Raw genomic sequence first — 24,302 nt, forward strand, 5'->3', positions numbered from 1 at the left:
CACTTGAGGTCAATAATTGCTACGTGGAGTGTCGCCTGACACAGTAATAGTACAACAAGCCTTTTGGCAACATTTTATCCCATTCCCAAAATATCTGCTCAGGCTTTCATAAATTACAAAGACAAATTATCTCTAGGAGTGCAAGTACAAAAGGTCCTACAGGGGACCGAAACGTTGATTTTAGGGAGAGGTTAGGGTTAGGCTACGGGGGCAGGGAGAGGTTAGGGTTATGCTGTGGGAGGGAGAGGTTAAGGGTAGGCTGCACGGGGGTGCGGGGGTGGAGAGGTTAGGGTTAGGCTGCGAGAGGGGCGGAGTAGGGGTAAAACTTAACTGGAGCAGTCAGAAGTCTGTTGGGTTTTCAACTACCGGGATTTCTTAAGAAACCCCACTGATTAATTTGATATGAGACACTTTTGCATCTGTGTGCGACCGAGGCTGAAGGTGGGTACACACTGGCCGATATATCGTCCGTTCTCTTGAAAAGCCAATGTATCGCGGGTCCGTCGGCCAATGTGTACGGGCGATATGTCTGTGAAGTCCGTCGTTCAGACATATCACGTCGGTCTGGCAGCACAGCCGACGGCCAATATATCTACCGATATATTGGCGCATCGCTGTGTGTGTATGGGCTACCAGCCGGCCGCCCGTACACATGCTGCGGCGGCTAGCGGTGGTTGACAGCTGAACTGGGTGGGCGTGTGTACACGCCCGCCCAGTTCATGGCGTCAGTCCGTGACGGATCAGGCAGTGTGTATGCACAGCACACTGCCCGATCCATCCATAGATATATCTGCAGATCAATTGATCTGCAGATATATCGATCAGTGTGTACCCACCTTAAGTCTATATAGGAAGTGCTGCCTTGCTGCAGCTGGGCCTTTTTCTCACACCAAGTTCCGCTGGGCTTCATCTGAGACTTTGTACATCTTCCTGTGCGGTTACAGTTGCAGCCCGGCGTCTCTGGTACAGATTTTGCTGTGTTTTTCTGCGGTGCATATAAGATGCAAATTTAAGGTAAAGTCTGGTTACTCAAGACGCATGGCGTATTGAGGCTTGGTGTATGAGGACACATACATGTATGTAAAGTGTATATTTAACGTTTTCCAGATTGAGATTTGTGGGGGGTTCCCCGTACCCATTCATCAGAACTGCTACAGTGTCTTGTTTAAATTGTGTTTTCCTTCCACAGAATAATGTAAAATCAATCTGTTCCCGTGTGTATTACATGGTATATAGTTTTGCAGTCTCGTTCGGCTCTGTGTATGTTTGAGCCTCTCTAGTATGTGTGTTGTATGACTGACATTATGATTGCAGCGATATTGGGCCTAATTCAGAGTTGATCGCAGCAGCAAATTTGTTAGCAGTTGGGCAAAACCATGTGCACTGCAGGGGGGCAGATGTAACATGTGCAGAGAGAGTTAGATTTGGGTGGGATGTGTTCAAACTGAAATCTAAATTGCAGTGTAAAATTAAAGCAGCCAGTATTTACCCTGCACATAAACAATATAACCCACCCAAATCTAACTCTCTCTGCACATGTTACATATGCCCCACCTGCAGTGCACATGGTTTTGCCCAACTGCTAACAAATTTGCTGCTGCGATCAACTCTGAATTTGTGAAAATGATGAAACTGTTCATAGCGAATCCGGATTTGCATGCATGAGCCCCACCTCTACGGCATGTCTTACTGGGCAACCTGTAACATGGAGACTGGTCCGTTGGCAGCTTTAAAGGCAGCCTCCATACTGTAGGTGTGTTCTGATTACTGTACTTTCCTATTATACCATGGCACAATGCTCTTTTGTATATTATAATAGAATGTATATTTTAGGTGATTGGCGCAGTTGAGCACCTGTCACTGCCTAATGTCAATTGCACAATGAGAAATAAAGTGGAGAACGCCATGCTGGCTCAACACATTTGCGTATAACGTAATTGTGTATATGAAATCCATGCAGGCACCTGGCTGGCGAAGTTTCTGGCCTGTGTATTCTTAGGCATGTCTTCCTGTCCCTCTGCATAGCGCTGACTCTAGGAACGGACCCAAGCGGAATAACTTACTGTTCTGTGTTTTATTCTACTCTGTATCTCTTGTTCTAGGCTTCTACATCTAGGTCAATGCCAGTGCCCACAGCAAGTATCCTGGTACCAAAATGCACAGGCTCCCGAGTTCCGTGTAACGTGGAAGGAATAAGTCCTGAACTTGAAAAAGTCTTTATTAAGGAAACCAGTGAGAGAGACGGAGGCAAGGTATGGTTTGTGTACGGTTTTTGTAAATCTATAGTAATTAGTAGTAATTTTATTTATATAGCGTTTTTTCTCCCATAGGACTCGAAGCTGCTGACAAACGCTCAACAATTGGGTTTATTTATTAATAATTTCTTATATAGCGCAGAAAATTCTGTTGCGCTTTATAACTTGAACGTCCATCTGTGAATCATATATAATGTATAGGTCTTGGGTCTACTCCGGCCCTTCATGGTCTTTTGAAGCCTTCTTGGGAAAATATTGCTGATTTATTTGATGTATGACATTAAATGCTTGGAACATAGATGTTCTACACTCACTAGCCCATGAGATTCCTCCAAGTGTGCTACGTTCCTGTAGTCTGACAGCTCTGGCTGTGATCAGACATGTGTACAGTTGGATATGCTATTCCGACTTTCTAGTTCTAGATCCAAAAGGAGACGTTAGTTGGTTTTGATTCTGTTGGTCACCTCTGCACTGTTCGTAACTTGCCCCGGCTCATATCTGGTGGTGGGTTCCATTCCAGTGCTAGATAACTCCTGGCCGGGGAGTGCACGTGGTAGGTGCTTGGTCCTGCTGCTTTCCCCAGACACCAGGAACATTGATCTTACGGGTCAGGCATATGTTACAGGTGGTTCTGCAGGTCACTACCTCCTCTGATCTGACACCACAATCTGCAGGACACCATAGATCTCTTGTCCATGTGAGCCGTTTCTCCTATACAGTATAAACCCAACATGTGTGCAGCATACTTGCCTACCTGACCCTCTCCATGAGGGAGAAAATGCTCTGTTCCTGGACTTTCCTGGTAATGTATGATTGCCATCACCTGTGGTGAAACACCTTTCTTATCAATTAACTAGCTCACCACAGGTGATGGCAATCATACATTACCAGGAAAGTCCAGGAACAGAACATTTTCTCCCTCATGGAGAGGGTCAGGTAGGCAAGTATGGTGTGCAGTGAAATACATGGCATGATTAGAAACACATTATAGTAGTTAATCTTTGTTGCCTCACATTCAAGTCCATGTCGTGCATATCAGATCTACAGCTCATGCTCCGTAGGGACGGGGATAATCTGATTGCTGTGCTGCTGGAGATGACATGTGGTTTGTTAACTTTAGGGCAGATGTATTATAGCGGCACGGATCGTGCCACCATAGCACTTCCTGCTTCGCCTCATTCCCGAGGAGAAGCAGGAACGTACATCGACAAGATGTATTATATTGTCTGCCGACACGGGGGAGTGAAAACTTCCTTCTCCTGTGATGCTCCCCTGCGCACATAGTGGACCCACCCCTCCATATTGGCATTTCCTACGTTTACCCCTGTGCTCCAAGCAGAATGCAATAAGGAAAGAATAAGTGGTTTGATGTTTCAAACGGTGGAACGGACCATTGGAATAGTTGCACTTAGAAACAATCGGCTTCTACCTATCATTTTTTATATATATATATATATATATATATATATATATTTCTCTAAACGTCCTAGTGGATGCTGGGGACTCCGTCAGGACCATGGGGATTAGCGGCTCCGCAGGAGACAGGGCACAAAAATAAAGCTTTAGGATCAGGTGGTGTGCACTGGCTCCTCCCCCCTATGACCCTCCTTCAAGCCTCAGTTAGGTTTTTGTGCCCGTCCGAGCAGGGTGCAATCTAGGTGGCTCTCTTAAGGAGCTGCTTAGAAAAAGTTTTAGGTTTTTTATTTTCAGTAAGTCCTGCTGGCAACAGGCTCACTGCATCGAGGGACTTAGGGGAGAGAAGTTCAACTCACCTGCGTGCAGGATGGATTGGCTTCTTAGGCTACTGGACACCATTAGCTCCAGAGGGAGTCGGAACACAGGTCTCACCCTGGGGTTCGTCCCGGAGCCGCGCCGCCGACCCCCCTTGCAGATGCTGAAGATTGAAGGTCCAGAAACCGGCGGCAGAAGGCTTTTCAGTCTTCATGAAGGTAGCGCACAGCACTGCAGCTGTGCGCCATTGTTGTCACACACTTCACACCATTAGGTCACGGAGGGTGCAGGGCGCTGCTGGGGGCGCCCTGGGCAGCAATGTATAATACTTTTTATGGCTAAAAAATACATCACATATAGCCCTTGAGGCTATATGGATGTATTTAACCCCTGCCAGATATCTCAAACTCCGGGAGAAAAGCCCGCCGGAATAGGGGGCGGGGCTTATTCTCCTCAGCACACAGCGCCATTTTCCTGCTCAGCTCCGCTGTGAGGAAGGCTCCCAGGACTCTCCCCTGCACTGCACTACAGAAATAGGGTAAAACAGAGAGGGGGGGCACTTTTTTTGGCGATATTTTATATATTTAAGCTGCTATAAGGATACAACACTTATATAAGGTTGTTCCCATATATATTATAGCGCTTGGGTGTGTGCTGGCAAACTCTCCCTCTGTCTCCCCAAAGGGCTAGTGGGGTCCTGTCTTCAATAGAGCATTCCCTGTGTGTCTGCTGTGTGTCGGTACGTGTGTGTCGACATGTATGAGGACGATGTTGGTGTGGAGGCAGAGCAATTGCCGATAATGGTGATGTCACCCCCCAGGGAGTCGACACCGGAATGGATGGCTTTGTTTATGGAATTACGTGATAATGTCAGCACATTACAAAAATCAGTTGACGACATGAGACGGCCGGAAAACCAGTTGGTACCTGCCCAGGCGTCTCAGACACCGTAAGGGGCTGTAAAACGCCCTTTACCTCAGTCGGTCGACACAGACCCAGACACGGACACTGAATCTAGTGTCGACGGTGAAGAAACAAACGTATTTTCAAGTAGGGCCACACGTTATATGATCACGGCAATGAAGGAGGCTTTGCATATCTCTGATACTGCAAGTACCACAAAAAGGGGTATTATGTGGGGGGTGAAAAAACTACCTGTAGTTTTTCCTGAATCAGAGAAATTGAATGATGTATGTGATGAAGCGTGGGTTAACCCAGATAGAAAAGTGCTAATTTCAAAAAAGTTATTGGCATTATACCCTTTCCCGCCAGAGGTTAGGGCGCGCTGGGAAACACCCCCTAAGGTGGATAAGGCGCTCACACGCTTATCAAAACAAGTGGCGTTACCGTCTCCTGATACGGCCGCCCTCAAGGATCCAGCTGATAGGAGGCTGGAAAATGCCCTAAAAAGTATATACACACATACTGGTGTTATACTGCGACCAGCCATCGCCTCAGCCTGGATGTGCAGTGCTGGGGTGATCTGGTCGGATTCCCTGACTGAAAATATTGATACCCTGGATAGGGACAGTATTTTACAGACTTTAGAGCAATTAAAGGATGCTTTTCTTTATATGCGAGATGCTCAGAGGGATATTTGCACTCTGGCATCGAGAGTAAGTGCGATGTCCATATCTGCCAGAAGAAGTTTATGGACACGACAGTGGTCAGGTGATGCGGATTCCAAACGGCATATGGAAGTATTGCCGTATAAAGGGGAGGAATTATTTGGCGTCGGTCTATCGGATCTGGTGGCCACGGCAACGGCCGGGAAATCCACCTTTTTACCTCAGACCCCCTCCCAACAGAAAAAGACACCGTCTTTTCAGCCGCAGTCCTTTCGGTCCTATAAGAACAAGCGGGCAAAAGGACAGTCATATCTGCCCCGAGGCAGAGGAAAGGGTAAGAGAGGGCAGCAAGCAGCTCCTTCCCAGGAACAGAAGCCCTCCGCGGGTTCTGCAAAGCCCTCAGCATGACGCTGGGGCTTTACAAGCGGACTCAGAAACGGTGGGGGGTCGACTCAAGAATTTCAGCGCGCAGTGGGCTTGCTCACAGGTGGACCCCTGGATCCTGCAGATAATATCTCAGGGTTACAGGTTGGAATTCGAGAAGTCTCCCCCTCGCCGGTTCCTAAAGTCTGCTCTGCCAACGTCTCCCTCAGACAGGGCGACGGTATTGGAAGCCATTCACAAGCTGTATTCTCAGCAGGTGATAGTCAAGGTACCCCTCCTACAACAGGGAAAGGGGTATTATTCCACACTATTTGTGGTACCGAAGCCGGACGGCTCGGTAAGACCTATTCTAAATCTGAAATCTTTGAACCTGTACATACAAAAATTCAAGTTCAAGATGGAGTCACTCAGAGCAGTGATAGCGAATCTGGAAGAAGGGGACTTTATGGTGTCCCTGGACATCAAGGATGCTTACCTGCATGTCCCAATTTGCCCTTCACATCAAGGGTACCTCAGGTTCGTGGTGCAAAACTGTCATTATCAGTTTCAGACGCTGCCGTTTGGATTGTCCACGGCACCTCGGGTCTTTACCAAGGTAATGGCCGAAATTATGTTTCTTCTACGAAGAAAAGGTGTATTAATTATCCCTTACTTGGACGATCTCCTGATAAGGGCAAGGTCCAGAGAACAGCTGGAGGACGGAGTAGCACTAACCCAAGTAGTGCTGCAACAACACGGGTGGATTCTGAATTTCCCAAAATCTCAGTTGACCCCGACAACACGTCTGCTGTTCCTGGGAATGATTCTGGACACGGTTCAGAAAAAGGTGTTTCTTCCGGAGGAGAAAGCCAGGGAGTTATCCGAACTTGTCAGGAACCTCCTAAAACCAGGAAAAGTGTCTGTGCATCAATGCACAAGAGTCCTGGGAAAGATGGTGGCTTCTTACGAAGCAATCCCATTCGGCAGATTCCACGCACGAACTTTTCAATGGGATCTGCTGGACAAATGGTCCGGATCGCATCTGCAGATGCATCAGCGGATAACCTTATCGCCACGGACAAGGGTGTCTCTTCTGTGGTGGTTACAGAGTGCTCATCTGTTACAAGGCCGCAGATTCGGCATACAGGACTGGGTCCTGGTGACCACGGATGCCAGTCTGAGAGGCTGGGGAGCGGTCACACAGGGAAGAAACTTCCAGGGAGTATGGTCAAGCCTGGAGATGTCTCTTCACATAAATATACTGGAGCTAAGAGCGATTTACAATGCTCTAAGCCTGGCAAAACCCCTGCTTCAGGGTCGGCCGGTGTTGATCCAGTCGGACAACATCACGGCAGTCGCCCACGTAAACAGACAGGGCGGCACAAGAAGCAGGAGAGCAATGGCAGAAGCTGCAAGGATTCTTCGCTGGGCGGAAGATCATGTGATAGCACTGTCAGCAGTGTTCATTCCGGGAGTGGACAACTGGGAAGCAGACTTCCTCAGCAGACACGATCTACACCCGGGAGAGTGGGGACTTCATCCAGAAGTCTTCCACATGATTGTGAACCGTTGGGAAAAACCAAAGGTGGATATGATGGCGTCTCGCCTCAACAAAAAACTGGACAGGTATTGCGCCAGGTCAAGAGACCCTCAGGCAATAGCTGTGGACGCTCTGGTAACACCGTGGGTGTTCCAGTCAGTGTATGTGTTTCCTCCTCTGCCTCTCATACCCAAAGTACTGAGAATTATACGGCAAAGGGGAGTAAGAACGATACTCGTGGCTCCGGATTGGCCAAGAAGAACTTGGTACCCGGAACTTCAGGAGATGCTCACGGAAAATCCGTGGCCTCTACCTCTAAGACGGGACCTGATTCAGCAGGGACCGTGTCTATTCCAAGACTTACCGCGGCTGCGTTTGACGGCGTGGCGGTTGAACGCCGAATTCTAAGGGAAAAAGGCATTCCGGAAGAGGTCATCCCTACACTGGTTAAAGCCAGGAAGGAGGTGACTGCACAACATTATCACCGCATTTGGAGAAAATATGTTGCGTGGTGCGAGGCCAGGAAGGCCCCCACGGAGGAATTTCAATTGGGTCGATTCCTACATTTCCTGCAAACAGGATTGTCTATGGGCCTCAAGTTGGGGTCCATTAAGGTTCAAATTTCGGCCCTGTCGATTTTCTTCCAGAAAGAATTGGCTTCAGTTCCTGAAGTCCAGACTTTTGTAAAAGGAGTACTACATATACAGCCCCCGATTGTGCCCCCAGTGGCTCCGTGGGACCTTAATGTAGTTTTGGATTTTCTCAAATCCCATTGGTTTGAGCCACTCAAATCGGCGGATTTGAAATATCTTACATGGAAAGTAACCATGCTACTGGCCCTGGCTTCAGCCAGGAGAGTGTCAGAATTGGCGGCTTTATCGTATAAAAGCCCATATCTGATTTTCCATTCGGACAGGGCAGAACTGCGGACGCGTCCTCATTTTCTGCCTAAGGTGGTGTCAGCGTTTCACCTGAACCAGCCTATTGTGGTGCCTGCGGCTACTAGCGATTTGGAGGATTCCAAGTTGCTGGACGTTGTCAGGGCATTGAAAATATATATTTCAAGGACGGCTGGAGTCAGAAAATCTGACTCGCTGTTTATACTGTATGCACCCAACAAGCTGGGTGCTCCTGCTTCTAAGCAGACGATTGCTCGTTGGATTTGTAGCACAATTCAACTTGCACATTCTGTGGCAGGCCTGCCACAGCCTAAATCTGTCAAGGCCCATTCCACAAGGAAGGTGGGCTCATCCTGGGCGGCTGCCCGAGGGGTCTCGGCATTACAACTCTGCCGAGCAGCTACGTGGTCGGGGGAGAACACGTTTGTAAAATTCTACAAATTTGATACCCTGGCTAAAGAGGACCTGGAGTTCTCTCATTCGGTGCTGCAGAGTCATCCGCACTCTCCCGCCCGTTTGGGAGCTTTGGTATAATCCCCATGGTCCTGACGGAGTCCCCAGCATCCACTAGGACGTTTAGAGAAAATAAGATTTTACTTACCGATAAATCTATTTCTCGTAGTCCGTAGTGGATGCTGGGCGCCCATCCCAAGTGCGGATTGTCTGCAATACTTGTACATAGTTATTGTTACAAAAAAATCGGGTTGTTCTTGTTGTGAGCCGTCTGTTCAGAGGCTCCTACGTTGTCATACTGTTAACTGGGTTCAGATCACAAGTTGTACGGTGTGATTGGTGTGGCTGGTATGAGTCTTACCCGGGATTCAAAATCCTTCCTTATTGTGTACGCTCGTCCGGGCACAGTATCCTAACTGAGGCTTGGAGGAGGGTCATAGGGGGAGGAGCCAGTGCACACCACCTGATCCTAAAGCTTTATTTTTGTGCCCTGTCTCCTGCGGAGCCGCTAATCCCCATGGTCCTGACGGAGTCCCCAGCATCCACTACGGACTACGAGAAATAGATTTATCGGTAAGTAAAATCTTATTATATATATATATATATATATATATATATATATATATATATATATATATATATTGTTACCTGATATTTATATAGCGTACACATCTACCACAGAATACAGCAATACTGGAGGTATAAGTGGCTCTCCTGCAGCTCCTCACTGAATGCACACATGGTGTAATGGTTAGCATTACTGCCTCACAGCACTGAGGTCTTGGGTTCGATTCCCACCATGGCTCTAACTGTGTGGAGTTTGTATATTCTCCCCGTTCTTGTGTGGGTTTTCTCCGGGTACTCCGGTTTCCTCCCATAATCCAAACTTATACTGGTAGGTTAATTGGCTCCCAGCAAAATTAACCCTAGCGTGACTGTGTGCGTGTACATGTGGTAGGGAATATAGATTGTAAGCTCCACTGGGGCAGGGACTGATGTGACTGGCCAAATATTCTCTGTAAAGCGCTGCGGGATGGGTGGTATTCGGTATACCTGTTGTTGGGGTCCCGGCACACAGTATACCGGCGCCGGAATCCTGACAACCGGCATACCGACACCTTTTCTCCCTCTTGGGGTCCACGACCCCCTTGGAGGGAGAATAGATAACGTCCACCGTTCCTGCTGCGTGGCGAGAGCAGCGAGCCCACAAGGGGCTCATTTGTGCTCACCCCGCTGTCGACAAGCTGGCTGTCGGGAACCCGGCCGCCGGCAACTCATACCACACCCCTGCGGGATATGTGTGCACTATATAAATAGCTGGTAACAAATAGTAATAATGTGGGAATGTGGATGCTGTGTTATAGAAGACACTGTATACGGCTATCGCTATGGTTACAGGATGGACAGCTTCCCTAATGACTGTTTCCTATACACTCCACATGTACAGTGTGCTGGGAGCTTGAGGTCTGTTTATTCTAGAAACCAGAGTTTTACATGTCTCTCCCATTTTCCCATCCAGCCTTTGGAAATCCCAGATGGACGCAGAGCACCGTTACCCTCCACATATCGTAGCAGCAGCACACGCAGCATTGACACGCAGACCCCTTCTGTCCACGGACGGAGCAGCAGCTGCAGCAGCAACCATTCCCCATGTGCGTCTCCCTCCTGCCCCCCCGAGTCGCAGGAAGGCAGCCCGTGCTCCACAGACGACCTGCTGTTTGATCGGGACAAAGGTGAGTGTTGCCGGTGGCTACCTCTCTCTCTCCTAGCATTTAGCCCTTTGTCGCTTTTCTTGTGCAAAGTGTCTGTACAGAACCTGTCTTCTCTGCCATGTAGTGTCACCTCCATCTCTGCATTTCCTTACCATTTACTCGTTACAAACATCTTCCATAGATTGCTTGAGAAATCAGCTTTGTCAGGTCATAGCAGAAGAAGCATGGTTGAGGTATGGAGAATGCGACCTTGGGGAGGCACCATTATTCCATACTAACTCACTGACACACACTTTGTGCTTCCGTTCTGAATGGGTGATGGTTATCGAGCGGTTACCTCCTTCTCCATCCTGTGGTTCCCCTGCAGCGGCAGATTCTGATCCAGCTTCCAACTCATATTTTATTCTCTATTGTGGCGATGTGCTGGTGTGAATTTATATAGAATCTGATTTTCAATAACACACGGAGCTGGCACCTTAAGTTAGACATTAAATTATGCTAGCCACACACCGCTAGAACATACACAGGGAGAACATACAGACTCAACACAGAAAGGGCCCCAGGCAGAATCTACTGTATCCACCAGCTCTGTGACAGACTTCTATGCTAACCACTGTGTTGCTTGGTTGGACACTGATCTATAGGCACCTGTCAGCCTGTATGTGACCAGCACTGACAAACTATTCTAATAGGAATATCTTACACACAGTGACCTCACCTGACTACCGGTACAAACTGAGCAGAAGTACCGGTTCTAAATAAGGCAAAAGGAAATCTGCATAAGACCCGCTGTATACATAAGCACCTGACTGAATGCTCCGCAGCCCTTGGAGATGAAGGGAATGGTTTCCATGTGGCATATAAATGTCTTATAGCGAAAAGCTGTGTGTGCTCTGTGCCGGCTGGGTTACGGAAGTGCTCGTTTCTCTGTGTATGTCACACTTTCCACCACTGTTGCTAAACAAACAAAAACAAAAAATGAAAATGTATATATATAGAGAGAGAATAGTGGGTGTGACGTGTACATTGTTTGATTTATGGCCGCTACTATTGTTTGCGTGGCACAGATCTATTGTGATATTTACATTATGGGTGTTTGTAACCCTCCTCCTACTCCCCGGCTCCATAGTAATTCAGTCTACTTAAAATAAAGCAACATAAGGCATCAGACTATGGACTCCGGTGTAAGCCATTGTGGGCCTGAGTTGGCAACCACCGCTTGGCCACTTACCACTCACCGCCTAGGAAGACCTAATATGTTTTCAGACTTTTCTGAGAGTGATATTCTCCATAGCAACTGCCGCTATATGCGTGCGGACAGTGGACGCTGGCGCAGAACAAAAATATTGCTCAACTGTGTCTGAATAAGAATCAGGCGCTATGTATTTGTAACTGCACTAATGAATGAATATATGGTATCCGGTCTTTAGGTCGACCTCACTTAGGTTGATGGTCATTAGGTCGACCACTATTAGCCGACATGGTCAGTAGGTCGACATGGCAAAGGTCGACACATAAAATGGTCAATATGAGTTTAAATTTTTTTAAATTTTTTTTTTTTTTTTTTTTTTTTTTTAAACTTTACTATCCACATGGACTATGATTGGGAATAGTAACCTGTGCTCAGCGCATCGGTAGCGGAGCGAGGCACCTTGCCCGACATGCTGCACTAATTGGGGTTCCCGGTCACTTTATGAAGAAAACTACACCAAAAAACTTCAAACCCTGCTTTTTCTGTGTCGACCTTATGACTGTGTGAAACTTCCAGGAGTCGACCTAGTCACTGTCTACCAATAGTGGTCGACCCAGTGATCCACACCCAGGATATATGATGGGTCTGAATGTGGGCCACAGGTATTATAAAGCAGGAAAAAAGAATAAATGAAAGAAAACTAAAAGCAACCGACTACAATCCCAAAAAGACATCTCCTATATAATAGCCCAGATCTGTGACCCTGTGACTGTGTGGATAACGCTGGGCGGGGCTAGGAGCTCTCATTGGGTTAGCAGCAGGTCTGTCACACCCAGTTCTCAGCTGATTGGGCGAGAAAAGCCCTCCCACACAGATTACATCCAATGGGAGGCTCTGCCCTTTGGCTGCTGTGTGTTCCCAGAGCAGGATTAACAGTGGAGCTGCAGCTCCAGGTCCACACCCCAAAATAGGCCCACTGCATCTGCAGCAACATACCCTCCAACAATTTACACATAATAGCTACAAATTTGAAAGGGGGCGTGGCCACGGATTCAGTGACATGACCACGCCCCTTTTCCTATACTTTCAATGGAAGCTTGGAAAGCCAAAAATCAGTACAGACCATAAAAAAAAGGTGCAGCTGGGGGTATGCCACTGCATCTGCACCAAGTCTATGCACTGTAGATAGGGGAAAAAAATCCTTTTTCTCTATCGTCCTAGTGGATGCTGGGGTTCCTGAAAGGACCATGGGGAATAGCGGCTCCGCAGGAGACAGGGCACAAAAAGTAAAGCTTTTCCGATCAGGTGGTGTGCACTGGCTCCTCCCCCTATGACCCTCCTCCAGACTCCAGTTAGATTTTTGTGCCCGGCCGAGAAGGGTGCAATCTAGGTGGCTCTCCTAAAGAGCTGCTTAGAGAAAGTTTAGCTAGGTTTTTTATGTTACAGTGATTCCTGCTGGCAACAGGATCACTGCAGCGAGGGACTGAGGGGAGAAGGAGTCAACTCACCTGCGTGCAGGATGGATTGGCTTCTTGGCTACTGGACATCAAGCTCCAGAGGGACGATCACAGGTACAGCCTGGATGGTCACCGGAGCCGCGCCGCCGGCCCCCTTGCAGATGCTGAAGACAGAAGAGGTCCAGAATCGGCGGCTGAAGACTCCTGCAGTCTTCTAAAGGTAGCGCACAGCACTGCAGCTGTGCGCCATTTTCCTCTCAGCACACTTCACACGGCAGTCACTGAGGGTGCAGGGCGCTGGGAGGGGGGCGCCCTGGGAGGCAAAATGAGTACCTATAAAGGCTAAAAATACCTCACATATAGCCCTAGAGGCTATATGGAGATATTTAACCCCTGCCTGATTTCTCAAAATAGCGGGAGACGAGCCCGCCGGAAAAGGGGCGGGGCCTATCTCCTCAGCACACGGCGCCATTTCCTCTCACAGCTCCGCTGGTCAGGACGGCTCCCAGGTCTCTCCCCTGCACTGCACTACAGAAACAGGGTAAAACAGAGAGGGGGGGCAAATTTATGGCGATATTTTTATATAACAAAGCAGCTATAGGGGAGCACTTATTATAAGGCTATCCCTGATATATATATAGCGCTTTTGGTGTGTGCTGGCAAACTCTCCCTCTGTCTCCCCAAAGGGCTAGTGGGTCCTGTCTTCATTAGGAGCATTCCCTGTGTGTCTGCTGTGTGTCGGTACGTGTGTGTCGACATGTATGAGGACGATATTGGTGTGGAGGCGGAGCAATTGCCAAATATGGGGATGTCACCTCCTAGGGGGTCGACACCAGAATGGATGCCTTTATTTATGGAACTACGGGATAGTGTCAACACGCTAAAGCAGTCGTTTGACGACATGAGACGGCCGGACAATCAATTAGTGCCTGTCCAGGCGACTCAAACACCGTCAGGGGCTGTGAAACGCCCTTTGCCTCAGTCGGTCGACACAGACCCAGACACAGGCGATGACTCCAGTGGTGACGGTGACGAATCAACCGTATTTTCCAGTAGGGCCACACGTTATATGATTTTGGCAATGAAGGAGGCGTTACATTTAGCTGATACTACAGGTACCACTAAACAGGGTATTATGTGGGGTATGAAAAAACTACCTATAGTTTTTCCTGAATCAGAAGAACTAAATGACGTGTGTAATGAAGCGTGGGTTGCCCCTGATAAAAAGCTGATAATTTCAAAGAAATTATTGGCATTATACCCTTTCCCGCCAGAGGTTAGGGAGCGCTGGGAAACACCTCCTAGGGTGGACAAGGCGCTAACACGCTTATCTAAACAAGTGGCGTTACCCTCTCCTGAGACGGCCGCACTTAAAGATCCATCAGATAGGAGGATGGAAAATATCCAAAAAAGTATATACACACATGCAGGTGTTATACTACGACCAGCTGTAGCAACTGCCTGGATGGGCAGTGCGGGGGTAGTTTGGTCAGAATCCCTGATTGAAAATATTGATACCCTGGACAGGGACAATATTTTACTGTCGTTAGAACAAATAAAGGATGCATTTCTTTATATGCGTGATGCACAGAGGGATATATGCACACTGGCATCACGGGTAAGTGCTATGTCCATTTCGGCCAGAAGAGCTTTATGGACGCGACAGTGGACAGGCGATGCGGATTCAAAACGGCATATGGAAGTTTTGCCGTATAAGGGGGAGGAGTTATTTGGAGTCGGTCTATCAGATTTGGTGGCCACGGCTACAGCCGGGAAATCCACCTTTCTACCTCAAGTCACTCCCCAACAGAAAAAGGCACCGACTTTTCAACCGCAGCCCTTTCGTTCCTTTAAAAATAAGAGAGCAAAGGGCTATTCATATTTGCCACGAGGCAAAGGTCGAGGGAAGAGACAGCAACACGCAGCTCCTTCCCAGGATCAGAAGCCCTCCCCGGCTTCTACAAAAGCCTCAGCATGACGCTGGGGCTTCTCAAGCGGACTCGGGGACGGTGGGCGGTCGTCTCAAAAATTACAGCGCGCAGTGGGCTCACTCGCAAGTAGATCCCTGGATCCTGCAGATAATATCTCAGGGATACAGGTTGGAATTAGAGACAGATCCACCTCGCCGTTTCCTGAGGTCTGCTTTACCAACGTCCCCCTCCGAAAGGGAGACGGTGTTGGAAGCCATTCACAAGCTGTACTCTCAGCAGGTGATAGTCAAGGTACCTCTTCTGCAACAAGGGAAGGGGTATTATTCCACTCTTTTTGTGGTACCGAAGCCGGATGGCTCGGTAAGGCCTATTCTAAATCTGAAGTCCTTGAACCTGTACATAAAGAAGTTCAAGTTCAAAATGGAGTCACTCAGAGCAGTGATAGCGAACCTGGAAGAGGGGGACTTTATGGTATCCTTGGACATCAAGGATGCGTATCTCCACGTTCCAATTTACCCCTCACACCAGGGGTACCTCAGGTTCGTTGTACAAAACTGTCACTATCAGTTTCAGACGCTGCCGTTCGGATTGTCCACGGCACCTCGGATCTTTACAAAGGTAATGGCCGAGATGATGATTCTTCTTCGAAGAAAAGGCGTATTAATTATCCCATACTTGGACGATCTCCTAATAAGGGCGAGGTCCAGAGAACAGCTAGAGATGGGATTAGCACTGTCTCAAGAAGTGCTAAAACAGCACGGGTGGATTCTGAATATTCCAAAATCCCAGTTAATGCCGACAACTCGTCTGCTGTTCCTAGGGATGATTCTGGACACGGTTCAGAAAAAGGTTTTTCTCCCGGAGGAAAAAGCCAAGGAGTTATCCGAGCTTGTCAGGAACCTCCTAAAACCAGGAAAGGTGTCTGTACATCAATGCACAAGAGTCCTGGGAAAAATGGTGGCTTCTTACGAAGCGATTCCATTCGGCAGATTCCACGCAAGAATTTTCCAAAGGGATCTGTTGGACAAATGGTCAGGGTCGCATCTTCAGATGCACCTACGGATAACCCTGTCTCCAAGGACAAGGGTGTCTCTTCTGTGGTGGTTGCAGTGTGCTCATCTATTGGAGGGCCGCAGATTCGGCATACAGGATTGGATCCTGGTGACCACGGACGCCAGCCTGAGAGGCTGGGGAGCAGTCACACAAGGAAGAAACTTCCAGGGAGTATGGACGAGCCTGGAAACGTCTCTTCACATAAACATTCTGGAACTAAGAGCAATATACAATGCTCTAAACCAGGCAGAACCTCTGCTTCAGGGAAAACCGGTATTGATCCAGTCGGACAACATCACGGCAGTCGCCCATGTGAACAGACAGGGCGGCACAAGAAGCAGGAGGGCAATGGCAGAAGCTGCAAGGATTCTTCGCTGGGCAGAGAATCATGTGATAGCACTGTCAGCAGTGTTCATCCCGGGAGTGGACAACTGGGAAGCAGACTTCCTCAGCAGACACGATCTTCACCCGGGAGAGTGGGGACTTCATCCAGAAGTCTTCCACATGCTGGTAACCCGTTGGGAAAGACCAATGGTGGACATGATGGCGTCTCGCCTCAACAAAAAACTGGACAGGTATTGCGCCAGGTCAAGAGATCCGCAGGCAATAGCTGTGGACGCGCTGGTAACGCCTTGGGTGTACCAGTCGGTGTATGTGTTTCCTCCTCTGCCTCTCATACCAAAAGTATTGAGAATTATACGGCAAAGAGGCGTAAGAACGATACTAGTGGTTCCGGATTGGCCAAGGAGGACTTGGTACCCGGAACTTCAAGAGATGATCACGGAAGATCAGTGGCCTCTACCTCTAAGGAGGGACTTGCTTCAGCAGGGTCCCTGTCTGTTTCAAGACTTACCGCGGCTGCGTTTGACGGCATGGCGGTTGAACGCCGGATCCTAAAGGAAAGAGGCATGCCGGAAGAAGTCATTCCTACTTTGATTAAAGCAAGGAAGGAAGTAACCGTGCAACATTATCACCGAATTTGGCGAAAATATGTTGCGTGGTGCGAAGATCGGAGTGCTCCGACGGAGGAATTTCAACTGGGTCGATTCCTACATTTCCTGCAATCAGGATTGTCAATGGGTCTCAAATTGGGATCTATTAAGGTTCAAATTTCGGCCCTGTCGATTTTCTTTCAAAAAGAATTGGCTTCAGTCCCTGAAGTCCAGACCTTTGTTAAGGGAGTGCTGCATATACAGCCTCCTGTGGTGCCTCCAGTGGCACCGTGGGATCTAAATGTGGTTTTGGACTTCCTAAAATCTCATTGGTTTGAACCACTAAAAAAGGTGGATTTGAAATATCTCACATGGAAAGTGACCATGCTTCTAGCCCTGGCTTCTGCCAGGAGAGTGTCAGAATTGGCAGCTTTATCTTACAAAAGCCCATATCTGATTTTCCATTCGGACAGGGCAGAACTGCGGACTCGTCCGCATTTTCTCCCTAAGGTGGTGTCAGCATTTCATCTGAACCAGCCTATTGTAGTGCCTGCGGCTACAAGTGACTTGGAGGACTCCAAGTTACTGGACGTTGTCAGAGCATTAAAAATATATATTGCAAGGACAGCTGGAGTCAGAAAATCTGACTCGTTGTTTATATTGTATGCACCCAACAAGATGGGTGCTCCTGCGTCTAAACAGACGATTGCTCGTTGGATCTGTAGCACAATCCAACTTGCACATTCTGTGGCAGGCTTGCCACAGCCTAAATCTGTAAAGGCCCACTCCACAAGGAAGGTGGGCTCATCTTGGGCGGCTGCCCGAGGGGTCTCGGCATTACAACTTTGCCGAGCAGCTACGTGGTCAGGGGAGAACACGTTTGTAAAATTTTACAAATTTGATACTCTGGCTAAGGAGGACCTGGAGTTCTCTCATTCGGTGCTGCAGAGTCATCCGCACTCTCCCGCCCGTTTGGGAGCTTTGGTATAATCCCCATGGTCCTTTCAGGAACCCCAGCATCCACTAGGACGATAGAGAAAATAAGATTTTACTTACCGATAAATCTATTTCTCGGAGTCCGTAGTGGATGCTGGGCGCCCATCCCAAGTGCGGATTATCTGCATAAGTTGTACATAGTTATTGTTAACTAATTCGGGTTATTGTTGAAGGAAGCCATCTTTCAGAGGCTCCGCTGTTATCATACTGTTAACTGGGTTTAGATCACAAGTTGTACGGTGTGATTGGTGTGGCTGGTATGAGTCTTACCCGGGATTCAAAATCCTCCCTTATTGTGTACGCTCGTCCGGGCACAGTACCTAACTGGAGTCTGGAGGAGGGTCATAGGGGGAGGAGCCAGTGCACACCACCTGATCGGAAAAGCTTTACTTTTTGTGCCCTGTCTCCTGCGGAGCCGCTATTCCCCATGGTCCTTTCAGGAACCCCAGCATCCACTACGGACTCCGAGAAATAGATTTATCGGTAAGTAAAATCTTATTTACTGCAGCGTCCTATGCATAGTTGCCTACCCTCCCTCATTCTGCAGGAGACTCCCTGAAATAGCAGCAATCTCCCTGATTTTACCTTACCCCCCATTATGTAGCTGTTACCTTCTTGGGGAAATGATAAATTAGAGATATATACATTCAAAGGGGATCATCAGCGCCATTTCCCTGTATTGGTTATAAGGCACAATGATCCCTATGGCTACATTAATTTTAAATAAGGTTTCTCATGGCCACTTACAGTATACGTGTATACAGTATACTAACTTTGGGGCTCATTTACCTTTGATGTAAGTCATTTTCATGACACGCCTCTCGGAAGCAGCAGTACACGTCCGCGCTTATAGGTGTTAATTTCACAATCTCCCTGAAATGCTCTTTCAAAAGTAGGCAAGTATGGTCCTATGTCCTGCTGCCAGTCCGCCTGCCCCCTCCGACATCAACAATCCCCACTCCCTAGCCGCGGCGCAGGTGGAACAAAAGCTGCTGCGGCCACCGGCATAGATGTGTATGAAAGCGGCACAGCGGAAGGCTTTCATAGTCCTCCCTGCGCCGCATACTCTCTGAGCCCCGGAGCCTTCTCTGCGCGTGATGTCACAGAAGTGTCTCCCCGCCACAGCCGCGCCCAGATCCCCAGAGCTTGTCCTGTGTTCTGCCACATAGTGGATGTAAATGCCCATACAATTTTATAAATAATACTTTTCTCTAACGTCCTAGTGGATGCTGGGGACTCCGTCAGGACCATGGGGAATAGCGGCTCCGCAGGAGACAGGGCACAAAAGTAAAAGCTTTAGGATCAGGTGGTGTGCACTGGCTCCTCCCCCTATGACCCTCCTCCAAGCCTCAGTTAGATTTTTGTGCCCGGCCGAGAAGGGTGCAATCTAGGTGGCTCTCCTAAAGAGCTGCTTAGAGTAAGGTTTTTTATTTTCAGTGAGTCCTGCTGGCAACAGGCTCACTGCATCGAGGGACTTAGGGGAGAGAAGTGAACTCACCTGCGTGCAGGATGGATTGGCTTCTTAGGCTACTGGACACCATTAGCTCCAGAGGGAGTCGGAACACAGGTCTCACCCTGGGGTTCGTCCCGGAGCCGCGCCGCCGACCCCCTTGCAGATGCCGAAAAATGAAGATTCCAAACGGCACAAAGATGTATTGCCGTATAAAGGGGAGGAGTTATTTGGGGTCGGTCCATCGGACCTGGTGGCCACGGCAACTGCTGGGAAATCCACCGTTTTTACCCTAAGTCACATCTATGCAGAAAAAGACACCGTCTTTTCAGCCTCAGTCCTTTCGTCCCCATAAGCATATCTGCCCAGGGATAGAGGAAAGGGAAGAAGACTGCAGCAGGCAGCCCATTCCCAGGAACAGAAGCCTTCCACCGCTTCTGCCAAGTTCTCAGCATGACGCTGGAGCCGTACAGGACCCCTGGATCCTACAAGTAGTATCCCAGGGGTACAGATTGGAAAGTCGAGACGTTTCCCCTCGCAGGTTCCTGAAGTCTGCTTTACCAACGTCTCCCTCCGACAGGGAGGCAGTATTGGAAACAATTCACAAGCTGTATTCCCAGCAGGTGATAATCAAAGTACCCCTCCTACAACAAGGAAAGGGGTATTATTCCACACTATATTGTGGTACTGAAACCAGAAGGCTCGGTGAGACATATTCTAAATCTGAAATATTTGAACACTTACAAAGGTTCAAATCAAGATGAGTCACTCAGAGCAGTGATAGCGAACCAGGAAGAAGGGGACTATATGGTGTCCCGGGACATCAGGGATGCTTACCTCCATGTCCCAATTTGCCCTTCTCACCAAGGGTATCTCAGGTTCGTGGTACAGAACTGTCACTATCAGTTTCAGACGCTGCCGTTTGGATTGTCCACGGCACTCCGGGTCTTTACCAAGGTAATGCCCGAAATGATGATTCTTCTTCGAAGAAAATGGACGACCTCCTGATAAGAGCAAGGTCCAGAGAACAGTTGGAGGTCGGAGTAGCACTATCTCAAGTAGTTCTACGACAGCACGGGTGGATTCTAAATATTCCAAAACCGCAGTTGTTTCCGACGACACGTCTGCTGTTCCTAGGGATGATTCTGGACACAGTCCAGAAAAAGGTGTTTCTCCCGGAGGAGAAAGCCAGGGAGTTATCCGAGCTAGTCAGGAACCTCCTAAAACCAGGAAAAGTGTCAGTGCATCATTGCACAAGAGTCCTGGGAAAAATGGTGGCTTATTACGAAGCGATTCCATTCGGCAGATTCCACGCAAGAACTTTTCAGTGGGATCTGCTGGACAAATGGTCCGGATCGCATCTTCAGATGCATCAGCGGATAACCCTATCTCCAAGGACAAGGGTCTCTCTCCTGTGGTGGTTACAGAGGGCTCATCTTCTAGAGGGCCGCAGATTCGGCATTCAGGATTGGATGCTGGTGACCACGGAGGCCAGCCTGAGAGCCTGGGGAGCAGTCACACAGGGAAAAAATTTCCAGGGAGTGTGATCAAGTCTGGAGACTTTTCTCCACATAAATATACTGGAGCTAAGGGCAATTTATAATGCTCTAAGCTTAGCAAGACCTCTGCTTCAAGGTCAGCCGGTATTGATCCAGTGGGACAACATCACGGCAGTCGCCCACGTAAACAGACAGGGCGGCACAAGAAGCAGGAGGGCAATGGCAAAAACTGCAAGGATTTTTCGCTGGGCGGAAAATCATGCGATAGCACTGTCAGCAGTGTTCATTCCGGGAGTGGACAACTGGGAAGCAGACTTCCTCAGCAGGCACGACCTCCACCCGGGAGAGTGGGGACTTCATCGGGAAGTTTTCCACATGATTGTGAACCGTTGGGAAAGACCAAAGGTGTACATGATGGCGTCCCGCCTGAACAAAAAACTGGACAGGTATTGCGCCAGGTCAAGAGACTTCCAGGCAATAGCTGTGGACGTTCTGGTAACACCGTGGGCGTACCAGTCGGTGTATGTGTTTCCTCCTCTGCTTCTCATACCCAAGGTATTGAGAATTATAAGACGTAGAGGAGTAAGAACTATACTCGTGGCTCCGGATTGGCCAAGAAGGACTTGGTACCCGGAACTTCAAGAGATACTCACAGAGGACTCATGACCTCTGCCGCTAAGAAGGGACTTGCTTCAGCACGTACCATGTCTGTTCCAAGACTTACCGCGGCTGCGTTTGACGGCATGGCGGTTGAACGCCGGATCCTAAGGGAAAAAGGCATTCCGGAAGAGGTCATTCCTACCCTGGTCAAAGCCGGGAAGGACGTGACCGCACAACATTATCACCACATGTGGCGAAAATATGTTGCGTGGTGTGAGGCCAGGAAGGCCCCACGAAGAAATTTCAACTCGGTCGATTCCTGCATTTCCTGCAAACAGGAGTGTCTATGGGCCTCAGATTGGGGTCCATTAAGGTTCAAATTTCGGCCCTGTCGATTTTCTTCCAGAAAGAATTGGCTTCAGTTCCTGAAGTCCAGAAGTTTGTCAAGGGAGTACTGCATATACAACCCCCTTTTGTGCCTCCAGTGGCACTGTGGGATCTCAACGTAGTGCTGGGATTCCTCAAATCACATTGGTTTAAACCGCTCAAATCTGTGGATTTGAAATATCTCACATGGAAAGTGACCATGATGTTGGCCCTGGCCTCGGCCAGGCGAGTGTCAGAATTGGCGGCTTTGTCTCACAAAAGCCCATATCTGATTGTCCATTCGGACAGGGCAGAGCTGCGGACTCGTCCCCAGTTTCTCCCTAAGGTGGTGTCAGCGTTTCACCTGAACCAGCTTATTGTGGTACCTGCGGCTACTAGGGACTTGGAGGACTCCAAGTTGCTAGATGTTGTCAGGGCCCTGAAAATATCGGTTTCCAGGACGGCTGGAGTCAGGAAAACTGACTTGCTGTTATCCTGTATGCACCCAACAAACTGGGTGCTCTTGCTTCTAAGCAGACGATTGCTAGTTGGATGTGTAGTACAATTCAGCTTGCACATTCTGTGGCAGGCCTGCCACAGCCAAAATATGTAAATGCCCATTCCCCAAGGAAGGTGGGCTCATCCTGGGCGGCTGCCCGAGGGGTCTCGGCATTACAACTCTGCCGAGCAGCTACGTGGTCGGGGGAGAACACGTTTGTAAAATTCTACAAATTTGATACCCTGGCTAAAGAGGTCCTGGAGTTCTCTCATTCGGTGCTGCAGAGTCATCCGCGCACTCCCGCCCGTTTGGGAGCTTTGGTATAATCCCCATGGTCCTGACGGAGTCCCCAGCATCCACTAGGACGTTAGAGAAAATAAGATTTTACTTACCGATAAATCTATTTCTCGTAGTCCGTAGTGGATGCTGGGCGCCCATCCCAAGTGCGGATTGTCTGCAATACTTGTACATAGTTATTGGTACAAAAATCGGGTTATTATTGTTGTGAGCCATCTTTTCAGAGGCTCCGCTGTTATCATGCTGTTAACTGGGTTCAGATCACAGGTTGTACAGTGTGATTGGTGTGGCTGGTATGAGTCTTACCCGGGATTCAAAATCCTTCCTTATTGTGTACGCTCGTCCGGGCACAGTATCCTAACTGAGGCTTGGAGGAGGGTCATAGGGGGAGGAGCCAGTGCACACCACCTGATCCTAAAGCTTTTACTTTTGTGCCCTGTCTCCTGCGGAGCCGCTATTCCCCATGGTCCTGACGGAGTCCCCAGCATCCACTACGGACTACGAGAAATAGATTTATCGGTAAGTAAAATCTTATTTTTAAGACCTGTAGCCGAAATAGCTGCTGTAATCTTATTTGTAGCCAGGTGCTACTAATTGTGATGCTGATCATCGGAAAACCATCCCCGAGACAATTCCCTTCTCTAATATAAATGGGGAGCTCGGTTAGATTGCAGACCTCTACATTGGGCTGATCATTCCGCCTGTCTGTGATAGGTTACTGCCTATTTATTACTTCTGTTCTAAATATGCCTGTGCAATAACTAAGGGGCATCCTATAGTGCTGATCATTGGATGCCCCTCAGTTATTGCACAGGCACACGGACTGTGTGTGTGTGTATGTATATATATATATGTGTGTGTGTGTGTGTGTATATGTATATATATATATATATATATATATTTCTCTGACGTCCTAGTGGATGCTGGGAACTCCGTAAGGACCATGGGGAATAGCGGGCTCCGAAGGAGACTGGGCACTCTAAGAAAGAATTAGGACTACCTGGTGTGCACTGGCTCCTCCCTCTATGCCCCTCCTCCAGACCTCAGTTAGAATCTGTGCCCGGCTCGAGCTGGATGCACACTAGGGGCTCTCCTGAGCTTCTAGAAAAGAAAGTATATTTAGGTTTTTTATTTTCAGTGAGATCTGCTGGCAACAGACTCACTGCTACGAGGGACTTAGGGGAGAGAAGCGAACCTACCTGCTTGCAGCTAGCTTGGGCTTCTAGGCTACTGGACACCATTAGCTCCAGAGGGATCGAACACAGGCCCAGCCTCGGTCATCCGGTCCTGGAGCCGCGCCGCCGTCCCCCTTGCAGAGCCAGAAGCAAGGAGAACGTCCAGGAAATCGGCGGCTGAAGACTCCGGTCTTCATTAAGGTAGCGGACAGCACTGCAGCTGTGCGCCATTGCTCCCCATGCACACCTCACACTCCGGTCACTGATGGGTGCAGGGCGCTGGGGGGGGGGGGGGGCGCCCTGGGCTGCAATAAGATTGCCTTACATTGGCAAA

At 48.8% G+C, this 24,302-nt stretch overlaps 1 protein-coding gene across 3 annotated transcripts in view; it reads left to right on the plus strand.

The window, feature by feature from the left end:
- GLCCI1 (glucocorticoid induced 1) overlaps positions 1–24,302 on the plus strand; it is a 130,552-nt gene that overhangs the window by 80,915 nt on the left and 25,335 nt on the right. For all 3 annotated transcript variants that reach the window (XM_063921307.1, XM_063921308.1, XM_063921306.1), the window contains exons 5-6: positions 2,103–2,252; positions 10,329–10,542. In XM_063921307.1, the coding sequence (XP_063777377.1) occupies positions 2,103–2,252; positions 10,329–10,542 (364 nt within the window). The remainder of the gene's footprint in view (positions 1–2,102; positions 2,253–10,328; positions 10,543–24,302) is intronic.

The sequence above is a fragment of the Pseudophryne corroboree genome, chromosome 5 (genome assembly GCF_028390025.1).
Source record: "Pseudophryne corroboree isolate aPseCor3 chromosome 5, aPseCor3.hap2, whole genome shotgun sequence".
Lineage (NCBI taxonomy): Eukaryota > Metazoa > Chordata > Amphibia > Anura > Myobatrachidae > Pseudophryne > Pseudophryne corroboree.